At 41.9% G+C, this 27,984-nt stretch overlaps 2 protein-coding genes across 4 annotated transcripts; both read right to left on the bottom strand.

Moving 5' to 3' along the window:
* Positions 1 to 46: 46 nt before the first annotated feature.
* Positions 47 to 15,762, bottom strand: PLEK2 (pleckstrin 2). Of its 3 annotated transcripts, XM_056347543.1 has the most exons (12): positions 14,932 to 15,762; positions 12,505 to 14,631; positions 11,865 to 12,162; positions 10,647 to 10,867; positions 7,819 to 7,983; positions 6,721 to 6,902; positions 5,889 to 5,980; positions 5,382 to 5,569; positions 4,733 to 4,834; positions 3,333 to 3,416; positions 2,098 to 2,176; positions 47 to 1,048 (listed from the first exon to the last, which is right to left on the bottom strand). In XM_056347543.1, the coding sequence occupies exons 4-12, from the start codon at positions 10,692 to 10,694 to the stop codon at positions 921 to 923; spliced, it is 1,068 nt and encodes a 355-aa protein (XP_056203518.1). In that variant the 5' UTR covers positions 10,695 to 10,867; positions 11,865 to 12,162; positions 12,505 to 14,631; positions 14,932 to 15,762; the 3' UTR covers positions 47 to 920. The 3 variants fall into 3 exon arrangements, with proteins under 3 accessions (XP_056203518.1, XP_056203520.1, XP_056203519.1); XM_056347545.1 differs by having other exon boundaries at positions 10,647 to 12,162; positions 14,455 to 14,631; XM_056347544.1 differs by having other exon boundaries at positions 10,647 to 12,162; positions 14,460 to 14,631.
* Positions 15,763 to 16,212: 450 nt separating this feature from the next.
* EIF2S1 (eukaryotic translation initiation factor 2 subunit alpha) lies at positions 16,213 to 27,945 on the bottom strand. The gene is made up of 8 exons (XM_056347546.1): positions 27,815 to 27,945; positions 25,676 to 25,917; positions 23,438 to 23,517; positions 22,813 to 22,964; positions 20,000 to 20,106; positions 18,063 to 18,160; positions 17,018 to 17,161; positions 16,213 to 16,747 (listed from the first exon to the last, which is right to left on the bottom strand). The coding sequence occupies exons 2-8, from the start codon at positions 25,914 to 25,916 to the stop codon at positions 16,622 to 16,624; spliced, it is 948 nt and encodes a 315-aa protein (XP_056203521.1). The 5' UTR covers position 25,917; positions 27,815 to 27,945; the 3' UTR covers positions 16,213 to 16,621.
* Between the last annotated feature and the right edge of the window lie 39 nt (positions 27,946 to 27,984).

Below are 27,984 nucleotides of genomic sequence, written 5' to 3'. Positions count from 1 at the left end.
CATGTCTAAAGAGCACAGGAGATTCAAATGCACTGATTTTTTAATATATATATATAATGATATCAAAGTCAAGTTTACTAGACAAATACTGGAAAATTTAATGGCTTAAAGTAGAAAAAGTAAGTCAGAACTGCTATTGGAGTTCTCAGTCCCAATGGTGCTCCACATACATAGATTTACAGTGACAATCAGGGGAAAAGTCTTGCTTTTAAGGCTGAGTAATTTCTTCCAATATATTCACCACCAGCAATTGTCTGGAATAACTGCTGCTGGTCTGATTTGATACTCAGAATCCTGTACTGTGATGGGCCATTACCAGGACAAGAATAATCGATATACTAGGTAGGAGGATCCTTTGGTTTTTCCAGCCTGACCCCTGTTGGGTTTTTTTTCATAATAGTGATTATCCTGGCAGCTGTATTGTGGCTTAGCACAAGCCTCTTGTGGTATACCAAGAAAGGCAGCCTCAGACACCAGGACCCTTCACAACTTTGACTCAGTCAGTCTTAACTTCTTAAGTTTATGAGCCCCTTTTTAAAGGGGAAAGGAGCAAGACATTTCTGCTTTAGGATAAAGCACAACCTGAATCTGTCAGATATCAACTGAATACTTGTACAAAAGAATTCTTTTATTCCATCTTGGAATACTATATCTCATTGGGGTTTTTTTGCAAAGCCTAGTTTGTCTGTATCCACCTGTTGTCTTTTGTCTCTTGGTTAGATTGCAAGTTCTTGGTGGGGAATTATTCTGGATCTACAGGACTCCTAGGCACCTAGGATGCTTGCTGCCAGGATTTCCTAGGTGCTGTGGTGATACAAATAACAAAAATAGACTAAGGGGAAAAACAACACTCCCAGACAATGAGAACAGACAACTTGGTCACAAATGTGACTTGTCATTTGGCATGGAGGCCACCTTACTCAAGTCAGTGGTTTGATTGCCTCAATCCACTGAGCTCGCTCTGCCTTGGAGCTGGCCTGGATATAATAATGAATGTCATTTTTTGTGATGATTTTGAAGAGGTTGCCTTGCACGTTGCCCTTCACTCCTGCAGAGAAAAAAAATATAACAGATCAGGAAGGTGCACAGAGAAATGCTTTGTGCAGATATGAAGCTTCATAGAGAATAATTTTAATTTAGTGCATTAGGATATCAGACCTTTCCATTTCACTATGGATAAGACATCTGAAGTTCTTGTGTTTTTGATTTCCCTTCTGCAAAATAAAGATACAGTACAGCCGCCCCTCACATAGACTGTATGAACTACTGTGTACTATGCATCATCTATAAAATAGCCGATGTTTAGATGGAGATTCTTATCTGAGTTATACAATGGAGGGATGATGAAATTCTTGCCAGTTTGTGCAGTGGGTTAGATTTGCTCCTGCGCATCTTCAGGTTCCTCTTAGTAAGGAGGTCTATTGTTCATCATGCCCACCCCCATGCACAACCTCCCCCTCGGGCTATATGTTTTTCAGACTGTCTTTTATCTTTAGGAAGATGCTCCCTATTTGAGATTCACACATTGTGCTTACTTTCATAGAATAAATGGCTCTAATAGCAGAAAAACTTTTCTGTGAGGTTGAGGTTCTAGACAAATGCCTAAGCTAAGCATATTCACTAGCAGAACTGGTTTTTGTATTGCTGTCTTTTATGCCTCCCCTACATTTGGGTTCTAGCAGATCAAAAAGGAACAGGTAATAGCGCAAGTAGAGAGGGCACACAGAAAAGGGATGGCATCAGCGGGTGGTTCAAGACTTTGTGTTAACAACATCCAAAAGGAAGGCATTTCCTCTTTGTTAACTGTGGAATATTAATCAGTGTCTTAGGACTGTCTCAGAAGTCATCTGACTGAAAAAAAGCCCATAAAAGGGGTAACACACAAGATAAGTGGAAATAGCACTAAAAAAAGTCCCCTCTGGTATGGACAACCCAGCAGTATGGTTTTTTTTTTGTGGTATGCCTCTTTCCTTGTTTGCAAGGGGAGAGGAAAAGCCCACTTGTGCATATAGCCACTGCACACGCAAACTCTCACCCAAAGACTGTATTGCTATGGCATAAATAGGTATGTTTGAAAGTTTAGAGACTCACGCTTACCTGCTGGGACTCCGTTGTCCTCCAGAGCTGAAACGAGACAGCCACGAAGAGAAAATCCACCTACTGGCCTGTTTTCTTCCTGCAAAGAAAAAGGAAATTAAGCTTATCTGGAAAATAATGTTGTTAGAATGATTTCCCAGAGCACATCAATTGTTTTCATGAAGGTGGAGGTATAACGCCAGTCTTTCCAGATATAAAAAAATCCATGTCATAAGAGAAGTCAATTAGGACACATACTTAAATACATTATTATGTTGTTTCAGGCTCAGATGTTTCTCTGATGTAGCTAGGAATGGTGGAGATCAATTAAAAGCCCAAGGGAAGGCTAACAATCACATTTCAAATTTACATATAGTATTATGAGTAACAACCCATATTAAAAAAAATAATATTTCTGCAAGTGTTTAGCTTGCTGCTTTTCACTGAGACTGCATGGGAAAAATTTGACCATTTTCACTAGTAGGCTGGCTCTCTTGGCTGATCTTCAGGTTCTGCAGTTTGAGTTTATACCATTGCAAGTGTGAGTTGTAGTGCACAAAAAAAAAAACCAACCAAAACACCACAAAGAAACAGGCAACAAAAAATGAACTAGTTCCATAAGCTCTTTTCACTATTATGTTGTTTATGTTTTCTTTAAGTCACATAAAGCATTCTATACATGTTCTTTTGGCAACCTGTTGGGCTTTGTGGTACCCTATGCATCTGGGGCTGATGGATCCACTTGCCCTTCTGGATTGCTCACACTGATTATCACACCCATGAAGATAAACTTGCTCAGGGCATAGTAGAATTTAAAACTGAGTAGCAGAAATTCCTATAAATACTTTGGCATCAAGGAGACCCTGTTCAGAGCTGGAATAAGAACATAAAAAAATCCCAGTAGCAGTATGACCCTCACACGGTGGGATGCCAGCCCAGAAAGATCACAGCCCATGAAGAATCCCTGAAAAAGCATGGTCCCACACTGTGGGTTCAGTAAAAGATTAATTTCAAGAAGACTGCTGTCCCTCAGCTAAGGAAAAGGAATCTCACTGGGGAAAAGACAGGAGGGAAGACGCAGGGACAGAAAATCCTACAAGGACAATGTTCAGAGGGGTCTTATTCCCCAGAAAATGGAGAGAGGAACCCAGAAGGAGATTTGGGTGAGAGAAGCATTTATGGCATAATTGTATTTCCGTTATAATGTTTAGGTCGGTAAGAGCATTTCTGGGGGTAGTAACTCCCCACTCACATACCTTAGTGGGGTCATAGTAGTGCAAAAAACCAGGATCAGCTCTCAAAACAAATCTTCTCACCTTCCAGTTTTTCCTCTTGTGCCCCTGCAAAACAGAAGAATTAAAGTTACCACCAATAAATACCTCCTGAAATGGTGATTTTCCTGCAGGCTGTAGGGGAGACCTAAGTAGGTACTGAAAAAAGAGGTTTTGGAGACAACAGAGAAAATTATTTTCTGACTTCTTAGTAACTCCCAGGATTTCCTGCTTAATGTCCTTCTTCATACATTGATAATTCCTTTTTTTCTTCCTTCCTAGTGCTGAGATCCATGAAAGCAGAGTGATAGGACCAAGTGATTATATCCCTGATTCCCGCTCTTAACTTCAGATTAAATATGAGTCTTGGATTAAAAATCCATGCTGTGCCTGCTCTGAGGGGATTATGTCAGGTCCTTTTGCAGCTCTTCACTCTTGCCCCCAGCCCTCTCAGCTGCTGACCATGCAGGACAGCACTGAGAGCATCCCCGCTCCTGGAGGCTGGGGCTGGGGTTTCCCCTTACTCCTGCTGACCACCGGGAGAGGCTCCGGGGCAGCTCTTGCGTTCCGTGGTGATGGGGGGCTGCCCTGCCAGCCCCATGGGGACCCCCAGCAGCTCCTGGCACCCAGGGCCCTGCCAACCCTCACTGCACTCTAGCAGCTGGAGGAGGGAGGGGTGGGGAGCACCTGATGATCCAGTTTGCACAAAAAAATCACAGCTCAGGGTACAGAGCTCCAGAGAGAAACGTGGCCGTGCAGTGCAGGTAGGGTTCCCACTGCAGGTGGCTGCGTTACGCTTTGAAACAGCGTGATTGATCCTCGTAGCAAGGGTCGGAAAAAACCCTTGCAGACTAAGGGTAGGAACTTGTGCCCAGAGAAAACAGATCTCACCACCACAAGATCATCCATGTGTATGTGAGTGACTGTCCACAGGTAAATGTCCACTTCATGCAAAAGTCAATCTGCTCAGCTTTGAAATCTGTCTGTGGCCAGCAGAACCTCGTAGCTGCTCACATGACCCAGATGGGGTAGGTTAAACCAGAGGAACTGAATCTGCTTGGAAGTGAAAGTAACACTTCTTGTGGGGTTTGGAGTTTGTGTGGGACTTTTGCTTTTGATCCTATTTTATGCCTTCTGGTATACACTCAATATATACAGAATATCCAATTAATCCTGCCTGAGCAGCAAGTTCCATAGCTCACTTCTTTATAACTCTAAACTTTTACAACTTCACCACGTGATCTCTGATAGCAGTAGTGACAGGCAAGTTAGCTCCGCTGGCCATGACTCCAGCCATGCTCATATAAATCACATTTATTCTGTAGGAAGCCCCAAGAACTGTCATTTTTATCGTTTCCCAGTGAAGGTTCAAAGACTGTATTTACCTGTTTCACTAAGAATCCTTGCTTTACAATCGTGCCGCTTAATTCCGAGATGTTAAATTGTAGCTCTTCCTTGGAACTGATGTTTTTCTTACCACTCTCAGCCTGCAAATAGGGAAAAGATGGTTCCTTTTTAATTTAAATTTTAATTTAAAAGATGGTTTCTTTTAATTTAAACACACTTCTAAGTAAAAAGTTCTGCATTTTATTTCCCTTGAGCTGTTTTTAGCTCATATTTCCCAAATAAATTCTGCTCCGTAGCTCTGCTGCTCAGCTTTGTAGGTCTGAGATTTACAAGCAACAAATGACAGCTGCAAAGCCTACACACACGCTGTGGCCTTGAGTTCAAACATAACTACAGCACGGTCTTTGTTAAATGCAGACACAGCACTGCACTCGAGGGTCACACCCTTTTTAATGCCTAATTATGTAATTTGTAGATCCCTCCATATCCATGTAGCTATTTGTCTCCAGCAAAAGTACAAGTGTTAATACTACTGAAAGCCTAGAGCTTCCCCTTCCGTGTTTGCTTTCGTAGCCTGCGTATTTTGCCTTTGGTTGCACACAGTGCATGTCCCCTTTACCACTGCCCCAAATCGAGAATGTGATGAGAGGCAGCACATGTGCCTCTGTTGGCAGCTGCATCACTTACAAACATGTACAGCGCGGTGGAGTCGTCAAGGAACTGCTCAGAGACGTTGCTGTAGCGCGTGGCCTCAGTGCTGCGGGTTCCCACGGGCTTGATGAAGTTCTCCTCCATCAGCATAGATGCCAAGGTGATGGCCTCGTATCGTGACACAGCAAAGCTATTGGAGATGAGCCAGTCCACCAGGGCAGAACCTGCAGGGAGAAAGGCAGCTCTCATACCAAGACAACGTGCTCTTCCAAGGCGAGACAGATGGTCTCCTGCCACACAGCTCTTCATTTGCTGAAACATGTTGGCAGCATCAAAAAGACTGTCAATGAAGTGCAAGGTTGCCCAGACATGTGGGGTCCTACACGTGCTTCCATATATCCAAAGAGCAAGAGAGAAAGGTGCCAGATAGCTTGGCTGCACTGCTGCTTTCCACTGGACCACAATTGATCTCACCACGAAGGCAGTGTCTCTGCAATGTGGCATGTCAGACCTGAGGAAGCTCTTTGCCTGCAGTAGCTCTACCTCTGAAAGTCTCTTTGTATCTGTTGCCTTGCTCCAAGTTGCGGGTCAACTTAATTCCAGTACTGCTGTCACACATTCTGTCCACAATGTGGCTGTAAAAGGGAGCACAAGAGAACATTGGTAGAACAGAAAGACAGGCTGAAATTGCCACTTACTTCTGTTAGTGCCTGGGATGTCCTCATGATTACCAACACAAAGATGGGAAACAGCCTAGATACTTCCCCAGAAGTTTTGTCTTACAGTCTAGGAAAATTTTATTCTCCCAATAGCAGCACTAAACAACATGTCTCACAAAGTGTCTTTCAATTTAAAGCACTTCAAACTGAGCTATAGTCAGCCTCCATTCACCTTCTCAACCCAAACCCAAAAATTAATGTAAATTTTCTATTTCTTAAAGAGTTCTCTGTTTTCTTTTGTTTAACATGATGCACCTAAAATTCCTGGTCTGGATTCCAGCTACCAGCTTTGAAAGCTCACCAGCATGGCATGAACAATGTCATCCCTCAGTCTTTCCCCGATATTACACCTTCCGAGGTAATACATCTGTCTCCCCAGTGAGAACCTTTGTAGCCGACGTGGAAGGTCTTCAAGCCAGCAGCGAGGTGCCCATACAGAACCCACATACTCCCAAAGATCGTGGTCAGGGAAAAGTGTATTCCCATGCCCTGGCAAAAATATGTGCAAACCTAGGGCAGAGCAGCCAGTTTAGGGGCTTCTGGCCACATGGGAGTGGATCTGTGCAGAGACAAGCTTCCCTGGACCCTCCTCATCCATCAGCTCAGGCACTTCGCAAACTAGAGCAATAGCAGAAGGAGAAACCATATACGCTTACTGGAGGCTGATATTCTCTAGGAGTTTGAAAGAGTTCTTCATTCTGTGAAGCTCTTGGACCTGTACTGGGTGCCCAGCATGAATAGCTCCAGTGATGTCCAAAGCCCAAGAGTCTCGCTCCTCCCTGGAGCAACATTCAAGGAAATAGTCTGTATTGGTTTTTGTCGTCAGTTTGATGAGTAGCTGTGGGGAAAGAAGTGCAAAGCAATAACATAACTTAGCTATTGTCTTCCACTTGCATTTTGCTGCTTTTAACACTGGCCCAAGGGGCACAAATAAGTCAGATATGGCATCCCACCTGAGCAGTACAGTGCAATTATTGGCTGGAAGGATGGTGAGCACAAGTCTGGGGTTTTTGCCTCCTGCCCCCCCCCCCCCCAGTCTCTGGATTTTCAGTTCCAGACATGGTTTGTATGCATGGTACTTAAAAGAGAGCAGACCACCCAAATTCTGGATTACACAGGAGTGTGCTGCTGACTACGGAGCTTTTCACATCCAGATCTCTAGTTCTCAACAACTACAAACTCTCACTAGGCTCTTTCTGCCACGAGAGGTACTGAAATAGCAACTTCCAGAGTAATTTCCCTTCTGGGCCCACAGAGGAAGTCTGCATTGCCACTGTCCGCGGGTGAGCAGAGGAGGCACTTTCCCTTCCAGAGCCCTCTTGCTGGAAACTTTCCACAGCAGCAGTGTGTCATTGGTGAAGGAAAAGGGAGTCTGATCTGGATGCCTGGGAGCACCCTATGGATACAGGCAGGGTTTGAGGCAACTACCACAGATGATGTTTCCCTTTTTTCCCCACCCTCCTCAGGTGTTACTGAGCTGTCCATGTCCTCTCCCCACATGCTGTTGTATAAAAGATGCATTTGCGTTTATTCTTCCCACTATGGGTGTGGGGTGTTAATGGCTGTGACTCAGATCTGGGCACAGGGAACAGCGAAGACACAATGAGGGAGTTCATTACTTGTCCTGGTTACATTGCTATCAGCAGCTTGCTTTTGGCTGGGCCTAGGTCTGGAAACACCCCAGTGACATGGTTGCAGTAATCAAAGAAATCAGGAGAAAAGGAAATAGATAGCGAGCATCATTGCTATCCTACCGGTCTGTTCTCATATTCCAAGCACGGACAAGTAATAGTGCAGCCATCCAAAAGGATCCTGCCCTTTGGAGAAGGCTCCTTCTTGCCTCCTTCAATTTTGTAATACAGCAGCTTATCCTGGAGCAGAACGAACCATCTCACTTTCCAGTTACGAACAACATGTCCCTAGAGGGGAAGAAATCCACAGAGCTAATTTTAACACAAGCATTGAGAAATGATCATATTTCCTCTTTTTTTTTTTTTTGGGGGGGGTGGTGGGTGAAAATACCATAAACTAATAGGAAACTGTACAAAAAGAAATACAAGAAGTTATCATGAGTCCTGTTCTCCCTGAAATATGCATTTTTAGTAATAAAATAGCACAGCTCTATTACTATAAAATCATGGAGCAATAAAAAGGTGCTTTGGTCTTTTTCCAGCAAGGACTTCTTTGCTGGCAAGAAGAGTTTCTTGCAAAAGCTCATGTAAATTATCTCAAATAGCTGTCATATAGGTGTGCACCTACCTGTTGAGAGCACCGGGCAGGAACAGGGCTAAATCTGAAGTGTGTGATGGCTCTTGGAGACAAACTTCTCCTCTCTGGTGACCCTTGGTGGTGTTTTGATGTGTTTTGTTCTTTGTTGTTTTGACATGGCTGTAGGTGCCAAGTGGTTTTGAGAGTGCTTTGCTGGGTGAAGTGGCTTTTCCTTGCACCCCCTCTTACTGTTGATGAGGGGTTTATTTCTATCCTACCTGCCTCCAGTCTCCAGGGCTAAAACATTCCCTGTGCTACTGTTTCATGTAAATCAAATACACTTTTTAATGGCAGAAGACTGAATGAAGGCTTTCATCGAATGCCTCCTGGGTTATACCAGAATACGGACAAAACCTCTTCTTTCCCCACTGTGAACAGCCCCTGGCTCTCTTTAATTCATCTGTACAGAACAGTAAACCCAGTGAGCTGGCACTGATGGGCTCAGTCCTGCCTGACAGTGTCAGGTCCACCTCCGTGGTGCAAGGAGCATCTTGCATTTCTACAGGCAATGGAGCATTACAGCCAGCCAGCAAAGCCCTGGGCAGAAGGAGCTCTGACACCTAGGAGAGGGTGGGCATAGCTAGAAGAAAGGAACATGCAAGGTCCAGTTGTGGCAGGAACCAAAGCTCATTAGTTGTCTGTGAGTAAAGGGGGAAAACACCAATTTCTAAGAAAAGGTGGGGTAACGAGTCTGTAAAATCCAAGGAACTTTAGATCTCATGTCTTCTAGTCTATACTAAATGCAATGTATCTATCTAACTTGGGTTTGTTCTCTCCTCCCCTTTGCCTTCTTCAGTGTTTTTTTCACCTGTTTTAAAGTCCTTTGGCCATTTTCCCCGAGAGTGTGTTCTTTGCTTTGGGTCTTTTCTTTCCTGCTTATGTATCTCCTCTTTTTCAGGAGGTTGCCTTATCTTTACCCGACTTCCACACATCTGCTTTACATTTATAATACATTACAATACATAATTTGGTCATCTATAATGCATTTAGATCATCTCCTTGCTTCTGCTCTCTTCTTCAAAAAGCTTTGTTTTCTTTACCTGATTCCACCCATTCCTACTTTTTTTCTCTGGATCCCTTGTTCTCTTCTCCCTCGGTTTCCTTTAGTCATCTGCTTTGTGGTCTCCTTCCTCTCAAACTGTGTATCTCCGTGATGTTGCACAGACTGCTGGCAGTTACAGCTCAGCGTGCTGCCAGTCACCTATTCCTCTCACACACTGGGTGCTTTGGCTTCCCATCTTGAATTGAGTAGTCACTGAAGAGCCAGACAACCGTAGCCCAGAGAGGAGACCAGGCGCTGGGACTGCTCTACCCTTGCTGCAGAAAGGAGGATGAGGAACAGCTGGGGCTGTGCAGCCCTTCCCTGCACAGAGCACAGCTTTGCATGGCCGGCAGCTAGCTGGCAGGCTGGCTGGGAGCCCTGCCAGGATTGCTCCTGACCAGGGTTACCTTCATGTTCGCACCAGAAACTCTGCCACGTACTGTAGAAAAGCATTTCCCAAGGCGTGGCAAGGCTTTGAACAAACCTTTGAATCTCATTTTTTGTGTGCAGTCAAGGGCCACACTAGTCATTGAGATAGGGTCTTGGTACTAAAAGCAGCTTATGCCCCTTGCTAAAATGCCCTCTTGTGTCCCAGCTATGACTGACTTGGCCCTATAGGGAGAAGTACTGGAAAGGCTGAAATCTGTGACACCGCCTTTCAGCTTTCTTCACATGTTGTCTAAAATTTTCTTACAGCGCAGCTTCAGGTATGTGGAAGAAATTAGTTATTTCAAACACATTTCTGCGTCTGTGTTACTCTGATCCCCACCAAAAAGGATAGTCCATTCTACATCCTCTCATATGAAACAGGAAACCCTGATCAGCTGGGTCGCTTAAGGAAGGCACAAACTATCTTATAAGACACTGTCAAAACGTCTTCCCTCCCTCCATCCATCCATGGCCACTTCCACTGCTGCTGCATAGCCATTTGCCAGGTACTTTTTTATGTGCTCTTTGCAGAGCTGTGCCCTAGGTGCATACTGGCTTCCCGATACCTACCTGAGTAATCCCGATGCTAATTCACTTTTCTCTGGGTAAATGCCAATACAGGGAAACTTGAGGGAGGGTAGTGAACACCTGCAGTTCATGCAGCTCCCCTGGCAGGCATCTGTGCAACCCTGGAGGAGCTCCTTTCCCAGGAGCAGGCACGAGCCCCTCAAACCCAGCACCCAACAGGCTGCTTTGCCATGAGCCCTGGCTCGATCCAGTCCCTGCTCAGGGGCTGCTTCCACGTTTGAGTAGAACGGCACAAAGGGGAACCAGGGCACTTACCCGTTTGACGAGGAAGCCCTCTTTCAGGATGCCAGCTGCTTCCTGCATCGTGGCCCACAGGGAAGAGAGCCGAGCCCCCGCTGAGAAGCACCCCAGCCCTGGCAGCCTGTCCTTCTGCACGCAATTTGTTTAAGAAAGCTCATTTTTCTTTGCTACCCTCCTCCTCCAATGTGACGCACTCTCCCTTTCCTGTTGGTTTTTTTTTCTTCCTCTCTTCCTACCTATGAGACAGTAGTTAAACAGTGAGCTGGCTCTGATACATTACCTGCCTTCTGGAAAGTAAAACAAAGGGAAGTATAAAAACGATCTCAAAGAATTTCACAGAATTTAGTATAGCAAAAAACCAAGCTGAGCAATGTAAGCAGCCACATGACAAATCAGGTATTGCATGGGAGGGAGAAGCAGAATTTTAAAACTGCATCCTTCAAAACTTCAGACTAGCCAGCTCCGCCACTTAAAATTTCTCATCTAATAAACACCTCTTAAGGTGTTCTGATCTGTAGTAACATACAGAATAACATTATTACAAGGAGACTTTTACAAACCTCAAAATAATTTATTTTGCTAGAAATTTTACTGAAGAAGCCCCAAAGCACCTAAAAGCCCACCCTTTCAGTGGCCTCTGGGCATATAAACCAAGATTCTCAACTTAGTATCCCAAATCCCTACATAAGCAACTATTCAGGCTTTTAGTAAAGCAGTCTGATCAACAAGCACTGTGCACTGACCTCTTTTAAGTCCTGAGCACCTCTGAAACAAGAGTGCCTTTTTTGTGTCTGAATAGGAGCTTAGACATTTGTTGCATTGTTTAAGACTTTGGCCGTGATAAATCTGTTTGATCCATTTTTCACCAATGAAATAAACCAGTATTAGTATTTCAGACAGCGCTGCTGTTCAGAAGTAATAGTGTTTGCTGTACTGTTAGCATTCCCTGACTTGTACCAAAATTAAGGCAATACATGTGGGCAGAGCTAGGGGCTGTGATAAGAAACATGACATAGAGTACAACAAATAAACAAAAGCACTCGTTGCTATGTAAAAAGAGAGTCCAGAGTTCAATAAGACAAAGTCACTCAATTATCTTTCAGTCTTTGCATGCTGGATCGGATCACCGGACAGACTTTCACGTGCAAGGATAAGGAACAAACAAATTATTTATCTTTATACTATTTTTTATACTTATTAACAAGGAAGAGCATGACACCAAAGAATTCATACCTGACTATGTACTGGAGACAATCTAGAAGACAGTTCTGCAGAGATAATAAGAAATAAAATGGGTGACTGAACACTACTTGAAGTTAGAAAAATCATGGCTGTATAAAGAGAAAGTGTGCTGGCTGAGGTTTCAAAAGCAGCCGGCCCACACAGAAGTTACTTATGTAGCTCTTATTGTACTCCCTTTGCCACTTTGGAAAAGGCAGGCGTCCATGAGGCAACTGGCTGCGTAAGTCACATCCCCATTATATCTTTCCTCAGTCCACATAAAGGAAGTACAGTGAGTTTAACAGAACACCTAGAAGAGTATTTTTTGCTGTAAGTACGTAGTATTTTCAAAGATATCAATGGAGATTTTTGTAATTTTTTTTGTATTATTGTGGCCTTAAAATAAAGCAGAAATTATCTGAGTGTATTTCTTTTAATTTAAAAAATAATCTCTGTCTCTGTGTGTGTACAAGTTGTTCTCAGAAGCACAATCTTAGAAGCGGGGGGGAAATGATGCAGTCAGCAGAAAAAAGAAAATAAATTTCAGCTCACAATGTTCTGTACATCAGAATTAAACTTGAGAAAAAAGAAGAAAACTTGAGTCTAGGTACACAAGAGACATTACTGCTGCATGCATTTCCTGGACACGCACTCTTTATATAACCTGCTCCAGGAATACAGTGTTCCACCATTTGGTATTTGAGGTTTGACTTCACATTGTTCAGCTTGTTACTGCAGGCAATTTATAACAAGGTGGGTGAGATAATTTCGTGCTAGCAAGGACAGGTAGAAGCTTGCAGGGGGCTCTCGCTCAGACAGTGATCTCTGAATTGCCCCATAACCAGTCCTTGCTGAAGATCTGAGCGAGCTCTTTTCTCCAGCACTCGGACCACCCACAACCCTGCAGACAGATCTTGGCAAAATTACCATTGGCAACGAAGAACTTGATTGTCAAACTACTAGAATGGTGCAGCAAACGTTGCTGTAGCTGGTCATTAAAAATATTTTGTATCCACTACTGTTTATAATCTAGAGCCTTCACTTTCTTCAGTGCTTCAAAATATTTCTACAGTACTTTGGATATTTACCATACACACCCCTTCCCCCCCGCCTCATTCTGTAGTTAATCAAGGCTAACAAACTGCACCTATATTGCTGCTCCCTGAGGCTGAGTAAAGACAGATCTTTCAGGGTCATGTAGTGTAAAATGAGTCAGGAGGTCTGGGCTGCCGTATTCACGCATCTGCTGGGTAGGCAAGTTCTGGCATTGAACTCTCCCAGCAGAAAAGGACATGCTTTGATCTGCATAAATCTACAGAGCTCTGCACCCAGTCCCTGCGGGACTTGAAACTCACTGAAGGAAGGACTATCTCTTTCCTCAGATCCATTTTAGAGACATTTTCTACATGCCACTGCGGTATATTTACAAAAAAGCCCAGCTGAGTGCTTGACGTTTTCTTCCATTCAGAGTGGAAGAAATATTTGATGTGCCACACTTTGCAGGGGGACAGCCAGGAAGAGCCCACTGCAGACTTCAGGACCACGGGACACCTCTCAGGGTCACAGGGAATGGCAGGAGCAGCCAACTCCCAGTGCCACCTGTGCTGTTCCAGCTGGCTGACCTGACAGGCATGGCTGGTACCTCCAACGCAGTCTCTCAAGAAGCCACCAACAACCAATTCAGAGAACCTGCCCACAGGACAACCCCCATTGCGTGCTCTGCAAAGCCCGTCATGTGTCATTGTGACACACGGGATTACATACACCCAGCTTTTTCAAAGCAGCTTAAGATGCTAGGACTTTGCCCTCTGGTGTAGGAACACCATTAAATATTTAGTTCCTTTAGTGGATTAGTGATGAAAGAAGATGAAAACAAACCACAACAAAATAAAGAATGATAAAACATTTCTAGATAAAGTGTTAAAAAGTATTCTGACGTAACAGCATTTTTAAAATTAACTGTAGAATAGTGGCAGTGTTTAAAAACAGTTGTTTAATTATCTAGACTCTAGAACAAAGAGCTAGTCAGAAATTACAAAGTGGAAATTCCGCTATGAAAAACAACACACCAGCTCTGTTGCCTCTGAAAAACACCCGGGGGTCAGATTCAGAGAGAGAGGAGCAAAGAATTGTCACTTAGTAAAAACCAAACCACAACAGCCCCAAGAAAGCACAGCACCTGTTCTTTAGCAACCACTATTTCCCCTCATCAGAAACAGGGTACTGGGCTGTGTGCCTGACCCCAGCTGGTACCCTTGTTTGGGGTTTTTTTTGGTATTAATGAGTCCTTATCAACTGTTGTAAGTAAAACTGTTTCCAAGCTGCCAATCTTACAAAATTAATTTGGGATACAGAAGTCAAGCTAAGTTCCTTCCAAATAACATGTCAGGCCAAGCGCTGCCCACAGGTGTGCCTGCACCGTTCCCTTCAGCTGACATGAGCACAAGTGGAGATTCCGGCCTTGCAACCAAGTAAATGGCGCAGCTGCTAACAAACAGCAGGGACACGCTACCTCGCTTTAGAGACTCAAAGACATTCACACAAAGCCCACAACCCTTATTTTAAGCACTTGGTAAGCAAACGCAGTTCCACACACACAAACCAGACCGGCTGAGATATAAGGTATCATCACAGCAACTTCTGAAGGTCCTCAAGTTACTGCCTGCAGCAACCGATGCAGCACAGGCGAGGCCCAGCCTGGGCTCCATGGCCCTATGCACGCATTGCACCTCGCCAATGGCCTCGAAAGCAGCCAGCTTACAGCTTCTCCCTCCAGCTGCTGCAACACAGGAGAAATACCCACTAAGGTGTCATGAATCCTTTATTTAAGCTTGGTTAAAATTTGCTCAGACAACAGGACAGCCCAGTTTTATCTGCCAGGGTAACAAGTGGTAAAAATGCATTTACCTTATTAAGCTGCTTCGTTACCCTCCTCACCATCTCAGCTGTTTTTCTCAGGCTTTCAAAACTGACACTGAATTGTGTACACCTGCATGCTGAGGCTCTAATTAGAAAAGCTCCTGTAGCTACTGAACAAGTTCAGCAAACTTCTCTATGTTATGACAGAAACGATGCTCACCTGTTAAGACACCAGAACAGCTCTTAGAGATGACAGTAATTGTAACCCCTTGATAGCACTCCAAGGAAAGAGCACGTGGCTCCTTTTTCAGTATCTTCCTTTACAGCACCATTTTGGCATACAGATCACATGGTGACTAAGTTTTTAAACACTTTGTTCTTTAGTCCAAGTACCCACATACTGTGTTTAATGGCAGCCAAATCACTGTTTCGGTGAACAGGCAAAGTTGGAAGAGCTGTTCAAACAGGAAACTGACATAATCACAGCCTCAAGCCATGACAAGGCTGTCCTACACAACTTCTGAAAAGACAACAATAAAAAAGAAATTGTTCATTTTGTGATGACACATTCAGGTTACTTTCCAACATTCTGCAAAGACTAGAAGTTATTTAACTTTTTTGGCTCTGCACTACTATTAAGAGTTGGGTACACGTGAACTTCACATCATCACCGATGTGAACATCAAGCATGGACTGCAGTATGTATGCCCTTTGTGAACGCCTTTTCTGACAACACCATGTAGCAGTGATATTGTTTGTACGACAGCATTAAGAATTCCCAATTAAGGCTCAAAGCCTCTTTTTTCATGCATTTTTCCTCTAGCAGCACAAAATATGAGGAAAAAAGGAGATGCACAATATGGGACATGACAAAAAATAAATTACAAACTCAGCAAATCGGAAAGGTTACTTAAAGAACAACTCCTCTTCCCCAGTTCCCACAGACAAGGAAAAGAAGGGTTTGTTTGTTTTTTATACTCCAACATGGAAAGTACATCTTGTTTCTCTTCATTAGAAAATATAAACAGGTTGTTTCTAGGGTGAATAGCTCTGTGCAGTGTAAACCAGACTTAGGGTAGGCAGAATTGAAGATCACGCAGCAGTGAGCTCACAAATACTGCCTATTTTGAAGTATGAGTAAGTTCATTAAAGCTCCCGATATATTCACCTATAGGAGCAAAGTGCAACTCTAAGAAATTTTTCATTTATCAGCTATGTTTATTGGAATGGTAACAAGCTATTTTCAGTGTTTTGAAGTTCTCAGTCCCTAAATACAGATGATAAACAAAGGAAACGCTCTTTTGAACAAGTCTGCATCAACAAACTTGCAAGAAAAACATTTTGTTCCACTCATTCTTGGCTTGATTTAAAGCAAAACAAAGCAAGCCTTTTCAGTGTTAAAGGGGTGTCACTCACTGATCATACCCTTCCAGGTTTTATATTCACATCACTCTAGGCCATGTGACAAGAGAGGGGAGGGAAAAAACAAAAATCTTGGGAGTTACATAGCCCAGAAATTTATTGAATATTTTCTCAAATACATTTTGTATAGAACTGCTCAGCTGGCTTGATTTTGGTGCTCTCAGGAAAGATCATTAACAGATGCACTGAGCTGTAATCATCGATTAGGAATTGTTTTGTATAAAAACGTTAAGCATGGAGCTGCAACCTCCTTCTGGCCAAATCTGTGTCTTGTATTTGATACACACCTTCCTTCAAAGGATTCAATTTTTGTGTAAGTTGCTGCATCAAATATTATTTGGAAGAGCCTTTTACATTTTGGTCTTTTTAGAACAGTTAAACCCTTCTACATTTGACTCTGAAGTTTTCAATACTGGAAACATTTAGTCCAGAGTGTTTGCAATGGAGACACTTTTCACATGGTCTCTCTTCTAAATATCCCAGGACATTTAGTCTTCAGTTTTGGCTTCCATTTCCTCTGCATCATCATCCCCATCCACTTCAGCGTTTTCCCTCTCCAGTCTTTCCAACTGCCTTGCAAGCTCAGTCTCATCTGTGTCAGTAACCACCTTGGGCTGAAAAAAACCAAACATATGGTAAACTGTCATAAAGGAACACCACATATAGTTGTAGACTCTGATTCTACATAAAGAGCAAGAGATAAAATACATCCTGAAGTCACACAATAAAACCCAGGAAAATCAGAACAGCCATTTGTTTATTTAAGGAACACAGAAGTTCAGGGTTGTTTTTTTCTAAAACTTCTCCTAGTACTATTGATCTTGCTCTATTTTAAAAATGTTGTGAGCAAAAAAAAATAATTTTAGAACGTAATGTGTTCTTACCTCCATCTGCACATTAAAGACTCCCCTCTTCTCCTCAATTTTTTCTTTAATTACAGCCATGGCTTGATTCAGAACAGACAGTCCTTCAGTTCTCTCCAGTGTTGTAGTAGTCATCACATAACGAGGAGGGGCTATCAGATTAATCTAGCACATTGTAGGGATGGGGTGGAAGGCGAGGGGAAAAAACAAAAAGAAAACTCAGTAACAAAAACAAAGCCAGAAAAATATTGCAAGCAGAGTGAGCAACACTGTTCTGAAGGTACAATACGCAGAAGAAACAGTTTCCCATTAGAAAAACCCTTTCTAGAAGCGTAAACAACTTGGACTGAAATAGCAGACAAGGAAGAGCACAGCTTGTCTGATTTCCAGTATCAGCATTGATTATTTCCACATAGCATGTCTATTTAGACCACTCCTGTTAAGCAGAGAGAACATCCACTTTGCAGATCAGTAAAACAGCCCATCACATGCTGTTTCAAACAATTAAGAGTGTTACAACTTGTACTTTTTTTTCTTTTTTTAGATGACTGAATAGGTAAACTTTTGCTTTTGTTACAAGAAACCATAAGAAAGCATTTTCAAAGACAGAAGTACTTTCAAGTTTCTTGGAAACACTTTTTCAGTAATATACTCAACATCCTAAAATTGTTGGGGAAGAAAAACTAGGCCTAGGTACAGCTGCCATTCTCCCAACACTCAGACGTATGTGGAGCAAACATTCCTCTTCTTACACAATCTTAGACCTGAAAATAAGATTTATTGCTCCCTACCTAAGGCTGCAGGCATGCAGTGTGCCAATACCAGACTTTAATAAATTGAAGAGAATACAGCTTCTTGAACTCGGGAAGCCACAGCACAGTCACAGAAACAACTGTCAGCACGCAGCTGAAAGGAAGCATGTTACAGACCTGCTAGAGAAGAATCAGAAAGCAAGATGGCTTCCCAGCCTCAGCTATATGATTGTGTCAACTACAGTTCACGTTATTTGTACCCGAGGGCAACAGGGAACTTTACTTCTGATTTCACTATTAAGACAGACACTTACTTTAATGGGCATATTCTCCGTGGAACAGTTCAGGCCTGCTCTCAAGGCTTCTTTTACTGCATCTATACCTTCATAACCATAACAAGCCACCTCAATATCTAGGGCAGAGGAATAAAAATAATAAATCTTCAGAATTACCTAAAGCTGTAGAATCTTTAAACCTTTTTAAGTTAAGCCTTAATAAAGCTTTTTAGCATCCAGTGTTCATCCTTCTTCAGTAGCTGCCAAAACTGAGGAAGGTTTCACTTTCTTGACTTGTAAGTTGAGGTAAAAGTCTTCCTAAATTCTTTAGACATACATTTTATACTGTGCTTGGAAAAGCCCAAATATGAAATGATACACCCACATCCACTCACCTCTCACCCAATAAATTCAACAGGAATAATTATGTATTTTGCACAAAGATATGAAGATATACAAGCAATAAATTCCAGGAAAAAAAAAAAGATCTACCAGAAAAACTGAAACTTAAAAAAGAACACATCCACAAATTCAAGAAATTCTGTCAGCAATTATACAGAGGCATACTGGCATCACTTGAGGAGCGCTGCACTTTTTAATATTTTTTTTTTAATGTAAGTTATATTGACATATAGTTAAAATGGTAGTCAGCCATAGCTTTCTGTAGATGTTCGGAAATTAAGGCATAGGCTAATGCTGGTCATATCTGTAATACCCTGACAAAGATTTCTTTATGTATGTAGCAATGGTGCAAGACTAAGGCACACAGAGAAGTTTGTCTCACTTCTAGGTGACCAACAACAACCTGGTGATTCCCAGGTATCAGAAACAAATTCACAGAAGAGCATCCCAGTCAGACTCAAGATGAGGCTACAAGCCAATGGAAAGTTTCTATGCTTGTTTTGAAGACAAAACTGAAAACAACTTAGACCATCAGAGCAAAATACACAAGATGAAGTAAGAGAAAACGCTTGTCAGGTAACAAAACTCATGAAGTGCTATTCATATTAGAAATTTCATTCTTCATGGCAAGCAAATCCTACTGACACTTTGAAGCCTATGCCAACTAATGGTAATCTAAAAAGCAGGTAAAGGAATTCTTCATTACCTTACTTTTTGCACTCTCTTCTTGACTTCGCTGTCATGTGGGTACAGCTTACCTTTCTCTCCACAGTAATCAACAAATAATAAAGTGCTAATACTCTTCAATACATCCTTGCAGAGCAGAGGCAATTTCTCAATCTAGTTAAAAATGTGACTCTGCTACATTGACTACCTGTTCAATGGCAAGCATACTTTTAGGCGGTTGTTAGCTGTACAACCAGATTTACAGTTTTTAAGTATGCCTTCTTAAGTACTGCAGTCACGTGCTTTTTCTACCCACACTGAATTAAGAAGAGACAGAGTAGCTCATACACCTTATGAATACATCGGACATGTGCCAGGCTTGAGATAATACATTCTGCTGAATGGTTTGTCATCAACCAGTTAGAAATACACCTAGCGCAGAGGCAGAACTATTTTCACATGTTCATGGGTAAGTGACTAAGACACATGTTGTAGCCATGCTACATGCTGTAGACAGAGAAGAATCATCCCATTAGGGAATCAACAAATCTAACACTTTGGATAGTGAAAAAGAGTATTGTGCATGCAGTTAATAACTGTAAAATATTTAAATTCACCATATGCCAGTGCAATATGACAGATTGCATTATGCATCAGAACAATTACTTCGTGTCCCAAGGAATATGTAGTTCGGGGGAAAAAACCAAAAGCCAAAGCACCTTGCACTTTGGGATAGAACTCAAATAGGTGTTTTGCATGCAACCTTGATTAAGGTGTCTTAATTCTGAAAAGTTCCACTCAAATATCAGCATTCCAAACCACTAGTTTTAACTGAATTTATAGTTTGCAACAAGACACAATAACTTCAGTGTCAAGACTTGTTCAATGAACATCTGGAAAGAACTCACCAGCTCGGATTTTGACTGCTTGCGGTGTCAGACGTCTGTTAATATTGTCAATCAATACACGCCTCTCTTCCTCTGTCAGATCTAGGCTGTCCAGGATTGCAGGGTCTCTAAGCCAAGCAAAGCAATATTACAGAAGTTATATGGAAGTAGAATATGACACAACATTAACTTCTGGTACTATTTCAATATTCTTATGCATAATCCTAGAGATCTACTAGGCAAAGAAAACAGGGAAATTTCTTAAGAGTCCATTGAAACACTGGAAGAAAATACACACAGCAGTTTTCAAAGTATTTCCAATTGGAAGCATTATACAACAAAGCGGGTAAGTAGTTTACTCAATCTGTTCCTGGAAGGAAAGATCTGAATTATTTTTTTTTTGGAGCAAAGGAAGGAGTTCTGTCCAGCTCCGTTTGTATACAATACACAGAATGAGACAAGTATCTAGTTGCTTAGTATTTACGTTCCCTCCAATGTGAATATAAAACCACACTGCATGAAAGAGAATCCATGATGAATCTGAGGTTTCCGTATTATTTTAGCATTTCATTCAAATGCAAGATTTTTGTCATTCCACAAGGTAACCTATACTTGTTCCATGTCATTCTGTACTTTTTAACAGTAACTGGATCACAGACAGATACTCATCTGCTGGCTACATTCTTGGCCAAAGAAAAGATAAAGGTTTTTTAAAATCACAAGCCAGTATTTCAAAATATGGAGACGAGAGGCAAACTCCTCTGCTGAATATAAATTAGCAGCTCTTATTTTAAGAGGTGCTGTCAATTCTCTATTGCTGTATTAATTTTATCCAAAATATATCCAAGACAGAGAACATAATCAAAAAGCTCCTCACAAAACCTGTTCCTGTTCTTCAGAGACAAGAGTTCCAGTTCCCTAAAAAACAAAACCACACGACCTACAATACTACTAGTAGGCAAACATGAACTGAAATGGCCCAAAACCCAAGAGGCAATATTGGGAGATTGGCCTCTGCTACTAGCAAAACATCATCTTTCATGGTTTTATATACTAAGTACAGATGGTAGAAGCGCCAAACATAAGCAAACAGAACCCACAAATATGACAGGTTTTACACATAAAAATATGAACCTATATGGCAGAAGTGATTTAATGGACATGCAAATTCTGCTTCTTCATTTACAATCAATCCTGTTAAATCTTGGAGTTATTTTCATGTGCGTTTGGTAGGCATTCAACAAATAGGTCCCTGATGTTTAATTTTTACTGATAAGAGGGTAAATGTACTTTAAAGTTTTGCCACAGGTATCATGCCATGTGAAACCCCAAAACACTAATCTTCAGCACTAAGAAAGGAACAGCAAGTCAAATTCTTAGCGGGCACACTAAGCCCCTCGCAAGCACTTCAGTACACACAGGAAGGCAACAATAAGCACGTTTTTCTGCTCAGCCACTATAGCTTTATGTAGGATCACAATGGGAACAAACAGAAGTTGCAGTCCATTGTCAGAAATCTTAAGGCATTACTGATGGAAGCATGTTTTGAGAACAGACAGCTCCAGAAGTTTGTGCTGCAACCTGAATTTCAGATGAAAAATAAATGGCATGTGTGTTCAGGAATTTTTCTGAGAAGCTTGAACAGCCAGCGTAACAAGTTTTTTTGTTCTTCCAATACAGCTGTTCACTAAGTATTTATCAGTTACAGAATGATCTGGAATTCATTCTGCAATGCACCCATATTTGTCCTTTATCAGTAAATCTGCTATCATTAGAAAATTATTATTCTGTGAAATAGAACACACCCAGTCTAAATGAGGATACAAGTTGCCTCTTCCACAAAACCACAGAGCTGGTTTTGAGCTGATCAAAATGCTACCAAGTACCCTGCTTCTTAAAGTCAACAGAATTTCTAAAATTTTTTTAGTGCCATCTAGTGTTCAACTCAGGTTTATGTGCTATAAAAGAGTAATACTGGAAATTATTATTGAGAAATCCGGTTTTAGATTGCCAATTTCACGATACAATCTTTAGAAGGAAACCAAAGGTTAACTCTGAAAGCAAATTAAAGTATCACACTCCATTAAAAAAATAATTAAGAGCAATCTGTATCAGTGCATATTCCCTTAGCATCACCATTTCCATTTCTTTCTGTCCATAATTCTATTTCTAAATTCATAATTCCATTCCCATTCTTTAAATTCGGAAGTGTACGGAATTAACAAGCCAGCCTGTTACATTTAAAAAAAGAAACACTCTGCTTGTGCAGTGGAAGAGTGAGAGTCAGCTGTGAGTAGAAATGTCTTCAGACACAGAGGCAGACATTTTTTGTAACACCTGCTTGCGACTCACAGGCAAATTCTGACAGACAAACCAAGATCAGTGCTGCTTCTTCCGTTAGAAATGTCACAGGCTCGTCTGTAGCAACAGAAATCTCTCCAGTGTTTCTTTTCTCACATGTTTCTTTTATACTCAAAACTTTATTCACCAATGCCTCAGTGGTTCTCCACATCAAATTCAATGACTGCTTTTAAAAGTCTGACATACACAGAGTGGCAGAGTTTAAGATGGATAAAAGCAAGTCAACTCCAAGCCTTCTTTCTGAAGGGCATTGGGAACTTGAACAAAGCAGTAAGACAGGGAAATCTAGAATAAGCAACTGGAAGACTGATGTCAAAATTTACTAGGTGTACTTTACAAGTACAGTCTGCATACTAACATCGGGGGAAAAAAACCCAAAAACCAAACCAAAAGAACACTATGATGGATCTATTCCGGGAAACACTTCTCTGCAATCTGAAATAAGCCCCTAGAAGTAGAAAAGATGTCCTTACGAGACTGCATGCTTGAATGCATCATAAGCACCATATCCTGGTCTTTTGTACTTGTCATCAAATACCCAGGCAGTTCTCTGGAACAGACTCTCAAGCTGCTCATCCTTAGTGTACTCCAAGACTTCAGCAACATGGCGAAGGATGCTATAAACCTGGAACACAAAAGGAGTGTTAAAAAACCCAGAACAAATACTGAAAACAGACAAAAATTGAGAATAAAAAGTAGTCTTTAATGGTAAGCCTTCTACTTGGAAGCATAAGACCACACAATAGTAAGGGCGAGAGTCAATGCCTTAAACTACCTGCATCCCTTCTCAAGAGAAGTTGTCCACAGTGTGCTAAACCAGCATATGCTTTTGGATTTCTGATCATTTAAATAAACCCTTTTACATCACAAATTTCAACCGACATCTTACTTGATCTATTCATTAAGCAGCAGCTTACCAGACCACTCACAGAGAGATAAATTGGTTTTATATATATCTGCATGGGTAAATGAGAATCAGAGCGTGCCTAATACATGAGAACAAGACTTCATTTTCATACTGTCTTATATCTGTGCATTTTGGTTGCTCAGGAAAGACACTGAAAATACATAGTGCCTGAATATAACAAAGTAACTTACAGTCTTTGATTTTGTGAATTTGTCTTCACATTTGATTGCCTCCTCTGGAGAAACTCTTCTTTTTGACAAGTCAATATAACCTATTGGGGAAAACCATTTTGAAAGTGTCAGGCATTGTGCAAACTAAATCAAACTGCTTCTAGAGAAATGCATAAAGAATATACACTCTGGTTCAGGATTTGCCCCTTGCCTACATTATCCCTATGCGTTGCTACAGCAAGAAACAAAACAAAATCTCAATGCATTGGATCAAATCATGATCTAAATCAGGATATTAAATTACTCTTTCATCTGTAAATACTTACAAGGGTAAATCTGTTGTATGGCATTCTAGAAAAGTACTGCCTTAATACTTTCTCTGCAAACTTAGAAGAAACATTCACAATATTTCAGCAGTGATCCATTTTTATGTTGCTGTACACTGATTTGGCAAAAATCACACCAATACACAAAAAAGCGAGTCTGACATATTTTTGTAGTGCTCAACTCAACTTCATTTAAGGTTGGCACTCCAACAGTTTCCTAATAAAGTAGGCCTGGCCTCAAATTCTGACTAACTCCTTGGATACCCTTTTGGGAGAACTGCCTGTGGAAAAAAAAAAAAAAATCTTTTGAACCACTTCTTAGTAAATTGGAAAGGCCTCCATCTACTTCTCACAAACTACAGGTTCCCCAGAAGATCCAATAAGACCATGATGTGAATTCCAGATGTGTTTCTTTGTTAATAAGAGAACAAAATTAATTTTTAAGAGGAAGTATTCTTTCATTAGAGATGCTGGGAAGCTTATTTCACTTTAGATCTATATGAATTAAGTTTCTTCTTGTCTTTCTTTCCTCTCTGCTTTTTCTTATCCTGTCATTCATTACTTAATCTCAGTGTTAACTGCAGTTTCAAAAATATTCTAGAAAAGCATGTTACTTGAGAAACATCACCCCAACGATCAGGTTTCTACGATAGGCACTCAGTGGTTATTTTTATTTCTTTATACCTGGATATAGATTTTAAAGATTGCATGGAACAGTATTATGAAAATCCCACACGTTCTAAATAATATACTAAAAAAACCTTTAGAGTAAAAGATATAAACGTTCAGAGAACAGGAAGAGACAGTTGCCTGTACAATCTCAAGTTGCAACCTCCAGAATTCACGTGGCAAATAACGACATACATGTCATCTATTTTATAGTCAAGGTTCAAGACACGTTCACGAACAGGATGGACTGTGAGCATTAAATGCTCATCATTCAGATTTTTATTTCTACATCAGATCATCCTTCTCTTCAGTTACGACTTAGGTACATAGGTATCTCTTCAGTTACGACTTACTACATAGGTATCAAAAGAAAAATCCACTTCACTATAGTTCATTGACCAAACATGGAGCCAGTGAGGACCCACTTAGAGCAAATACTTCCTGATGTGATTGACCTTCACTATCCCAATTCAGAAAGGACATAGAAGAACAGTAAGAATAAAGCATATTGTTCTTATAATGCAAAATTATAATAATTCAAATATTATATGCAAAATTATAATAAATGCAACAAGCCAGCCTGCTGCATTTAAAAAAAGAAACACTCTGCTTGTGCAGTGGAAGAGTGAGAGTCAGCTGTGAGTAGAAATGTCTTCAGACACAGAGGCAGACATTTTTTGTAACACCTGCTTGCGACTCACAGGCAAATTCTGACAGACAAACCAAGATCAGTGCTGCTTCTTCCGTTAGAAATGTCACAGGCTCATCTGTAGCAACAGAAATCTCTCCAGTGTTTCTTTTCTCACATGTTTCTTTTATACTCAAAACTTTATTCACCAATGCCTCAGTGGTTCTCCACATCAAATTCAATGACTGCTTTTAAAAGTCTGACATACACAGAGTGGCAGAGTTTAAGATGGATGAAAGCAAGTCAACTCCAAGCCTTCTTTCTGAAGGGCATTGGGAACTTGAACAAAGCAGTAAGACAGGGAAATCTAGAATAAGCAACTGGAAGACTGATGTCAAAATTTACTAGGTGTACTTTACAAGTACAGTCTGCATACTAACATTGGGGGAAAAAAACCCCAAAAACTGAAATAACATTTATAATAATGCAAAAAGATAGCACAATGATGGTCTTTATTGCTTACGTGCCTTAAGAAAAAAACCTTTGGCAAAACCAATGGATACCTAAGCCACACAGTTTATCTGCATTTCTCTCTATGAATTCCATCTTGATATAGCTCACAACATTCCCAAATACCTTTCTCTTTGTCAACTCTTATGACCACAACGCATTCATTCCTCCCGATGCGGATGAGTTTGTTTATGGAACGAATACGTCTTCTGGATAGCTCACTGAGAAGGATCATGCCTTCGATATTGTTGTACTCCAGTAGGCTGACGTAGGCTCCCATTTCAGCAATGGACCGAACGTTGACCATCACTACATCTTCCACTTCTGGAAATTTATGCTGGTAGAATCTACAGCTTAGTCCTGGCATTCTGGAATTTGAGCAGAAAGAAACAAAGATTTTATTTCACAGTACCTCACTTCCTTCTCCTATAAACATGGTAAAAAATCAGCAAGGGACAGTGAGGATAGAAAGGAACACTGGTGCAAAAAGTTGCCAATTATAAAAACAAGGCTTGTACAATTCACGCTTAGATTTTAATAGAAATTAAATAACAAATTAACTAGTATTTTAGTATTACCACAATCATTTGATGAGATGCAAAATTTTTGCATTAAAGTAGAAGAAGCTTGCTACCCAGAGTTTATTATTCACTTCAACTGTCACAGTACCCATACATAGCACACCGTAGTGAGGAGACTTCAAGTGGTGAAAAGGTGGCGCTGCACACCTTAAGATTCATCTACATGGGTATGCACATGAAGCTGTGTAAAATTTTAAATCAGGATTTTAACAACACGAGGATAATATGGGAGAGAAGCCTGCAGTGCTCACAAAGATATTTGTATGCACATAAGACAGAATATGAGAGGCTGAGAAAATAAGAGGTAGAGTGAAGCTTCTGTAATACTGAAAAGGAGCAGACCCTACACTCCAGAAGATGACTTTCTAAACTCAGCACAAGATGTTTGGAATAATCCTGTAAGACCGGCTCCCGAGGCCACCTGTCAGCAAAGAGAAAAAGGCAATCTCAGAACAGAAGATGGAACTAGCCTGACATGAATGAAGCATTAAAAAAAAAAAAACCAAAACCCCAAAAAATCCTGAACACCTGAAAAGCAGCATAGGATTCTTTCATTATACATTAAAAAAAAAAAAATTAATGCTTCATAATCATGTAGTGACAAGAAGGAATGCTTAAACTGCTTAATTTTCCTGATGATGAATCCAGAGTCATCACCACTAAGCAGTTTAGTTCAATTCCTTTGTCTAGGTCTAAAAGTTTCACACAGAAAGCTTCCTACAGAACTAGCAGAGGCAAATGTCACACTCCTTCAGAAGGTTTGCTGTATTCACCATTTTAAAGTTTTACTCTTGATCTTTCCAGCAGTGCTAATGCTTTCTAGTTACATGAGAACTTAAAAAGAGAATAAGATGGCGATGCCAAGTGCTACGTACACATGGCCACACAATTTAGAAGACTGTGCCCACCCTTATTTCCATTCCTAACTTTCAGAAAGGGAAAATACAGACTAGTAAAGGATTCCAAAAACATTCCTCTAAAGGTTCCATATAATTTGAAGCCGAACAAAGAACTCCAAGATTAAAAATTTTACAGTTCGCTTTTCTAGTCCACTTAACAGAGTTCAGCTCAATCCTACATGTCTACTTACGCGACACATAACAAAGATATATCGCAAAGCAACAAACCCCGACCACTGCAAGCAGGAACGGACAAACGCTGCTCTGCACACAGAGCATCCCACTCTCTCCACAGACACCAGCTTTTTATTTTGGCCTTCTAAGGCTCAGGAGCAACTCAGTGCGCACAGCACAATGCTGGAAACCATCGCTCCCAGACGCTAGAAACGCCTGGGCAAAGGTTTAGGGCCCCCCGGCTGCACAGCGCCCTGAGGGAACCGGCAAAAACAGGGTAACTCCTGGGCAGGCCCCCCCGGCCGCCGGAGCGCGGCTGACGCGCAGGGCCCAGCGGCCCCCCGGAGGGAGGCGGCCCCCGGGGCGGCCGGGCCGGGAACAGCCCCTCGCTGCACCGTCAGGGCGAGCGGCGGGCCGGCCCCGGGAGCGCGGCCCGCGGGCGGGGCAGTTCGCAGCTGCAGCGCCGGCCCCGCCAGGGCCCCGGCTCCCGGGCCCAGCCCCCGGGCCCGGCTCTCGGCCACGCCGGGTGTCCCCCCGGCCCCGCGGGCTCACAGCAGCGCCCCAGCCCGGAGGGGCCGGGCCCGGAGGCGCGGCGGGGACGCGGCCGGTACCTGCCGACGGCTGAGGGGTTCCGCTCTGCGTTTGCGGCCCGGAATGTCGCGCTGGTCCCGCTCCTGCCTCAGCGTGCGCCCGGCCACCACCGCCCCACTGCGCAGGCGCCAGCCCGCCCCGCCCCGCTCCTCCGCACGCCAGCACGGCGCCCCGGCACCATGGAGTCTGA

Source organism: Falco biarmicus, chromosome 7 (genome assembly GCF_023638135.1).
Source record: "Falco biarmicus isolate bFalBia1 chromosome 7, bFalBia1.pri, whole genome shotgun sequence".
Classification (NCBI taxonomy): domain Eukaryota; kingdom Metazoa; phylum Chordata; class Aves; order Falconiformes; family Falconidae; genus Falco; species Falco biarmicus.
Note: the sequence above shows the minus strand (reverse complement) of the source record. Positions and strands in the feature narration are given on the sequence as shown.